The following is an 8,267-nucleotide window of genomic DNA, read 5'->3' on the forward strand; positions in this document are numbered from 1 at the left end:
ATATTTCAGTAATATTTAAAAATTGAAAGCTCCGCATGTAACAGAACAAATGAATAGAACTGAAAAAATTTCCTTTTAATATAGGATTGGAAAACATAACCTCTTCTGCCATGTGCTATTTTTTATCCACCAACTCTTTCCGCAGGAAAGTTTTTCTCGAATTTTACGCCAACTTACCATTATATTGAACGGAAAAGCAAATATCTGAGAGCAAAATAGAAGAATGAATTGGAAACAGAAAGAATTTTGCGAATTCTTTCCTTGTTTGCCAAACATTTTGTTGAAGTTATAGCTTCAAAGAATTTGGTATGTGTTTGCTGTTTCTTCAATATATTTCAAAACAATGCCTTATGAAATATTTTATGGAATTTTTCATGGGAAATGCGATTTATTGCAGTCTTTCTTAAAAAAATCCTTCAGGTCATGTAATATTGCGTAAATAATTAAACGAAATTAACATTTGTGGTACATTTCAATAGTTTCAATACTCATGTTTTTGAAATTCCAAAAGGCATTGCGTTGGTTTTTAGAGATATTTTTAAATTATATTTGAACATTTTGCTGGAGGTATTTTGTTATTAAATATTTCTATTAAAAAAATATTGCATTATATATATATATATATATATATATATATATATATATATATATATATATATATATATATATATATATATATATATATATATATATATATATATATATATATATATATATATATATATATATATATATATATATATATATATATATATATATATATATATATATATATATATATATATAATATATATATATATATATATATATATATATATATATATATATATATATATATATATATATATATATATATATATATATATATATATATATATATATATATATATATATATATATATATATATATATATATATATATATATATATATATATATATATATATATATATATATATATATATATATATATATATATATATATATATATATATATATATATATATATATAATATATATATTGCAGTATCCTCACTGCTGAGTCAAACTCAAAAACGACAACTGCCCCCTGACGCAGTTGTGAGATTGAGACTGCTACTTCAATTTCTACTTCCGAACTTTGAACTGAAGTGAACAGTAGTTTCTTTTTTGATATAAACAAGTTCGTTCACGAGATGTTGCTCATCTGATATTATTCTCTCTCGCGATCGTCAGCGAGATATGTTCTTATTTCATGTAACCTTTTATTTTTTTATTTTAAATACATTAAAATGTAATATTGGAGATGAATTATTATTTCATGTCTACTGCATAAAACACAGGATTGGACTTCGTGATCGGGTCTAAACCTGTAGTGGTGACCCTTGTAAAAATTATTTTAAGCATGCAGCAGCGACAGAGGATCTCGTTACATCCTTGCTTTAATTGAAATCTTTCACGCTTATAAACTTTCAAGGAACTGAGACGGTACTAAAAGCTACCAAATAAATCTTCATTTCCTACACGAATGGATAATTTCGCATGCCAGTTATTCTCCGTCTGATGATTGATTAAACTCCATCGCCAAAAGCCTCTTCAGTACAAGGCAAGATCTTATATTTGTCCATTTTCTTATCAGTTATTGGAGCTTTACCATGCCGAACAACGATACTCAACAAATGCAGGTTAACAGAGTAGGGTTGAAATTAGCTCCCTTTTGGGATAAACACGCCGTACTTTGGTTCGCCAATATTGAAGCACAGTTCGTGGTATCCGGTATAACTCAAGATGATACTAAGTTTTATTGCGTGGTGTCAGCCCTTGCCTCCGACATCTTGAGCCATGTTAGCGATATCGTGCTCTCGCCGCCAGCCACGGACAAATATGCAGCTCTTAAATCGCGATTGATAAGCGAATTTTCGGATTCTGAACAAAGAAGAATAAAAGCAGTACTTTCGGAATTAACCTTAGGAGAGGACAAACCTTCACATTTATTGAGGAAGATGAAACAATTAGCGGACAAAATTCTTGTCGACGATGTGCTAAAAACGCTTTGGCTACAGCGTTTGCCCAATCAAGTGCAGGCGATACTTTCAGTCTCTGACGATAATACAGAAAAGCTCGCAGTAATGGCGGACAAAATTCACGAAACCACAGGTGGTAATGTTGACGCAGTACGTTGTTCAAATCCATCTTCTGAAATGAGTGAATTGCGAACACAAATAGCGGAACTTACTAAACAAGTTGAACGCCTTTCCCGAAATCGCGAACGCAACAATTCTTTTCGCCGGCGTAATCGCTCACAAACACCCAAAAAGTATGATCAGTGTTGGTATCATTTTAAATTTGGAAATGCAGCAAAACGCTGTAAGTCCCCTTGCAAGTTTAAAAAACAGGAAAACTAGAGAAGAAATCACATACTCTGGCGCAATGTGATTTCAAACCCGATAATAAAAGTCGCCTTTTTGTATCTGATCCTATTTCAAAATTAACATATTTAGTGGATAGCGGTAGCGATGTTTGTGTTTTACCGTACAAGCGACACACCTTTAAAAGTAGCAGCGAAAATAATATAACATTATATTCCGCGAATGGTACAACAATCAAAACATATGGCGTTAAAATGGTAACACTAAGTTTAAATTTACGTCGTAAATTTCAGTGGACATTTATTCTTGCTGACATAAGTAAGCCTATTATCGGGGCAGATTTTTTGCGACATTACGGTTTGTTGATAGACCTTAAACATGGTTGTCTTAAAGATCCGCTGACCAATCTTGTCAGCACGGGCACTAAGTCCGCGGATGACACACCTCAAGTAACTTTAATTGCAAATGACGCTGCTTATCGGGATATTTTGAACAAATACAGTGATGTGATACGCCCCTATTCTAAAATCAGAGAGGTAAAGCATAATACCGTTCACAGGATCTTAACTCGCGGACAACCAGTTTTTGCGCGACCGCGTAGATTACATCCGGCGAAATTAGCGGCAGCCAAACGCGAATTCGAATATATGTTAGAACATGGTATATGCCGCCCTAGCACATCAAATTGGTCTAGTCCTTTACACCTAGTGCCTAAAGACAACGGAAATGATTTCCGACCGACGGGAGATTACAGAGCATTAAACCGGATCACAATTCCGGATAGATATCCTTTGCCCCATTTACAAGACTTTTCCAGTCAATTACACGGTAAAGTTATTTTTTCGAAAGTAGATTTAGTTCGCGCATATCACCAGATACCAGTACACCCAGACGATATTTCCAAAACTGCAATAACAACCCCATTCGGCTTATACGAGTTTTTATTCACGCCGTTTGGATTATCCAATGCGGCGCAAACATTTCAAAGATTCATTAATGAAGTTTTGCAAGGTTTTGATTTTGTTTTTGTTTATTTGGATGATATCCTTATAGCAAGCAGTACAGAGAAAGAACATAAAAACCACATCGAAATGGTTTTGAAAAGACTCGCGCATTACGGTCTTCGCATAAATTTAAACAAGTGTGTCTTGGGTGTCCCGAAATTATCCTTTTTAGGTTATTTAGTAAATAAAGACGGAATTAGGCCGCAACCGGAACGCGTTGAACCAATCTTAAAATGTGCATTGCCTCAGACCACAAAGGAATTACAACGTTTCCTTGGGTTATTGAATTATTATCGTAGAAACATTAAAAATGCTGCCCATATTCAAGCCCCTCTTAACGATATGCTTAAAGGCAGGAAAAGTAAGGGAAAAAATTATCTCGAGTGGAACGAATCTCAAACGTTAGCATTTGAGTCATGTAAAAAACAGATAGCAGAGGCCACCATTTTGACTCATCCTGACCCGGAAGCTCATTTAACGCTTTTCACGGACGCTAGCGACTCAGCTGTAGGAGCTTCACTTAATCAAATTACGAATGCTAACAATGAACAAAATATCAAACCTTTGGCATTTTTCTCGTCAAAATTATCACCGGCACAGCAAAAATGGTCTACTTTTGATCGCGAACTTTATGCGATTTACGCAGCCATTCGTCATTTTAAACATATGCTTGAAGGCCATCAGTTCACGATTTTCACGGATCATAGACCACTCACATACGCTTTCTTTCAAAAATCGGATAAGTGTTCCCCACGACAATTACGACATTTGGACTATATCGGTCAATTCAGTACTGATATTCGGTTTGTCAAGGGTTCCGAAAATATACCAGGCGATATGCTGTCGAGGTTAGATGCTTTAGAATTTTTAGATATTTTAGATTATGCAGCCGTAGCACAGGCCCAAAGTACGGATTCCGAATTACAGGACCTCAGGAAATCAAACACGGGTTTGAAATTTCAAAAAATGATAGTACCAGGAACTAATGTACAACTCTTTTGTGATACTTCTACCCAAAACGTTCGTCCTTATCTTCCGCTCGAATTTAGAAGGAGCATTTTTGACGCATTACATAATCTCGCTCACCCAGGCATGAAAGCCACTGTGAAACTTCTCACATCGCGATTCGTATGGCTAGACATAAAGAAAGATATCACTAGGTGGACACGATCGTGTATACCATGTCAGAAAGCTAAGATATATCGTCATACAAACAGCCCAGTTCAGACTATAAAGGTCCCAGACAAAAGATTCGAACATATACATATAGATATTGTAGGACCCCTTCCACCTTCTCGCGGTTATTCGTATTGTTTGACAATGATTGACCGTTTCACTCGTTGGGTTGAGGCTCGTCCAATTCCAGACATTTCGGCCGAAACAGTAGCTAGTGCGTTATACGAAAATTGGATCGCCCGATTTGGCATTCCTAAAATAGTGACAACAGATCAGGGTAAACAATTTGAATGTCAACTATTCAAATCATTAATGGCATTATTAGGCATTAAACACATCCATACGACGGCATATCACCCCATTTCTAATGGCTTGATTGAAAATTGGCACCGTACATTGAAAGCCTCATTAAAAGCTCATCTAACTGATCGTTGGACAGAGGTCTTACCCACAGTATTATTGGGAATGCGTTCTGCTTTCCGAGAATCCATAAAGGCTACAACAGCTGAACTGGTTTACGGAACTGCCTTGAAGTTGCCGGGAGAATTTCTAATGCCAACACCAAAGGATTTCAATGCCAGTGAATTTGTGCAGCGCCTGAAAGAAAATATGGCAAAATTGTCCCCTTCACCAACCAAGAATCATGACACTAAGAGCCGAACATTCATCTCGACCGACCTCAAATCGTGCAAGCAAGTTTTCATCCGACACAATGCTGTTCAACCGCCACTTAAGCCAGCTTACGATGGACCCTTCGAGGTACTGGAAAGAACAGACAAAGTATATAAAGTTCAAGCCGGCAACAAATCCAAGTTTGTGACTATAGACAGACTAAAGCCAGCCTACATCTTGAACATTCCAGAGTCAGAACCAGAGCCTGTGATCTACCATCCTAGCCCACCTCCGGTAGTTACTGAGCCAACAACAACAAATGTTGAAAAAGCAGAGAACAAGGCTAAGCATACACGATCGGGACGTAAAGTACGTTTCCCTGCACGATTCAAGTAACGTTGCACTAGGAGGGGGGTACTGCAGTATCCTCACTGCTGAGTCAAACTCAAAAACGACAACTGCCCCCTGACGCAGTTGTGAGATTGAGACTGCTACTTCAATTTCTACTTCCGAACTTTGAACTGAAGTGAACAGTAGTTTCTTTTTTGATATAAACAAGTTCGTTCACGAGATGTTGCTCATCTGATATTATTCTCTCTCGCGATCGTCAGCGAGATATGTTCTTATTTCATGTAACCTTTTATTTTTTTATTTTAAATACATTAAAATGTAATATTGGAGATGAATTATTATTTCATGTCTACTGCATAAAACACAGGATTGGACTTCGTGATCGGGTCTAAACCTGTAATATATATAAATGACACTGATATATACTTACTATACTGATTAACTACCCTAAATAAAATCTCCCAGTTTCACGTAAGACTGCGGGGCGATTCTGGGCATTTGGAGAATATTTTAATTTGATTTTTATTATTAGATCAATTTGCAAAAATTTCATACGATTTTCAAACATTTTTTCCTTTATTTTCACGTTAACTACCTGTCGAAAACTTTTGAATTAAAACCAGAAATGCGTGGGATAAAGCTTATGCCCTCTTGGACGAGTTCGAACATAGAACTTAAGAAAATTTTTTTAAATAAATTTTTTTATTATTAACTATTTTCTTGATAGAATTTTTTTAAACAATTTGGCAAATTGTTGACTCTTGGTCTTCAATAACATTTAACCCTTTAAGGGTCCTGTTTACTGGCTGAATTTATTTTTTCATAGTGTTTCCGTTTAATTAGCGAAACCAGGGGAAGTTGGAATAATACTAATCGCCATAAGCTGAAAAAATAAGATCTTATCTTACTGAATTTAAATTAAACTACACTTCAAATTAATTCATTAAGAACCCTAAAGCATTCCAATCTACCCATCACGTACGTAACCACATACATATGCTCTTCTAAAGTAACTGAGCATGGTGATTCTGAGAAATATGAAACAAGAGCATGTTCAATTACTTAATATAGGTACATAAGAATGATACTATTCTCACTTACGTATATTCTGTAGTGTTCAGTAGAATATTCTGGTTAAAATTACGGTGAAAAGAAAAGTACCGTCATTTTAAAAACCAGTATTTTTTACCGTAAAATTCATTTCTACCAGAACATATTACGGAATAAAACTCTGATATACCATAATTTTTTCAGTTATAATCACCGTAATATCACTGAATCACTTAAACTAAATAGTACTGTAAAAATTACGGGGTAACAGTTTATGGTAAAAATGTATTTTACGATAAAATTGATTTTGCGGAGGATGTGAAATGATCCTAAATGACGGTACTCTATGCAGTTTTATGATCCGAAATTTTTTACAATGAATCTGAAGAGATTTAAGAAATGTGATTCGAGTATTTTTAGCTGATTCAGATCGTACGTATGTAATTATGAGGGTACTCTGACGTATGTATGTTTCTTATCATCTTGAAATGTTCAGTTACTTGATATTATGCATACCAGATTCTGAAACAGTATAAAACAGCAGAGGTACTTAACACATCTGCTGAGGAGATTCTCTTATCGCACTTTCACGTACGTCTGCCAACGTCGATGACATAAAATCATCCGACGGCGCGTTTTCAGATACTTCTTAATTAGTATTAAAATAGTACTATTGATCTAAATTACTATTAAAAAAACTATACGGTACCAGTTTAAAAAATTCGTACTAAGATATAAAACGATGCAATAAGTATAATGAACTAATACTAAGTATCTTAGGGCCGGGATAGCCTGGTCGGAAGGACGCTGGGCCTATGTCCACGAGTTCGTGGGTTCGAACCCCGCCGGCCGAGGACTCCCAGTGTAGTAAATTGACTGATACACATTAAATCTGTCGAGTCGCAAAGTCCTCCATGTTCCCATAACAAAACAATACCTCTGGGAGTACTGGATTGGAGATTGATCGTTCTCTGATTCAGGTCAAAATTACGATATGTGGATGAATGAATGGGTCCGCCCTATAAACGGGTGGGACGTATGGTGTGGCAGAAGTCGAATTCTTGACCACAGATGGCGCCACTGAAAAACAAGAACGATAGCACCCCTTCTGCCTAAACAAGCATACGTCAACAACACAACAACACTAAGTATCATACTAAGTATAATGTATGTATACTGTACTGAGATATGAAACATAATGTATCAATGTTGCAAAAATTTTTTATCCAAATTAAAATCAACAATAGTAAAAAGCTGCTGTGAGACTTCAGAAAGTAATATGAAATGTCGTCAAATGTCACTATAAAACATCATCAAATGTCATAGAGTATCGTTAAAATATGTCATAAAGTATTGTGAAACTGTACCCATCGATAGACTATATAATCTCAATCGAGAGGAGGTTCAACCTGTGAAACATCACGTAAAAGGTGGCACATTATCCGAAATTTTCGCAACTCGCACGCAGGGATTTGAATAGAATTTTTACCGAAATCTCTTACTTCCAAAGAGAACATCGAGTTTAAATTCTGTTTCTCTTTTCTTCACCTTTACTTCAATACGTTCATTTTCCCACTTCAACTGGAGAACTAGGCTTTTCTATCGCACATTTGCGAAAACGTCTCTTCTTTTTTCTGACTCCCATGGAGGAACTTTTTTTCCCCTCTCCTGAAAACTTTTTTTTTTTTTGCTCTGTAAAAATTCTCCCTTTTTGCTCGAAAAATATA

General features: G+C 35.4%; 1 protein-coding gene across 1 annotated transcript; it reads left to right on the forward strand.

Moving 5' to 3' along the window:
- Positions 1-1,633: 1,633 nt before the first annotated feature.
- LOC147806321 (uncharacterized) lies at positions 1,634-2,383 on the forward strand. Its single transcript, XM_087149627.1, has one exon. The coding sequence runs from the start codon at positions 1,634-1,636 to the stop codon at positions 2,381-2,383; it is 750 nt and encodes a 249-aa protein (XP_087005753.1).
- Positions 2,384-8,267: the final 5,884 nt, after the last annotated feature.

The sequence above is a fragment of the Parasteatoda tepidariorum genome, chromosome 8 (genome assembly GCF_982258835.1).
Source record: "Parasteatoda tepidariorum strain Cologne lab strain chromosome 8, Ptep-v5.0, whole genome shotgun sequence".
In the NCBI taxonomy this organism is placed as follows: domain Eukaryota; kingdom Metazoa; phylum Arthropoda; class Arachnida; order Araneae; family Theridiidae; genus Parasteatoda; species Parasteatoda tepidariorum.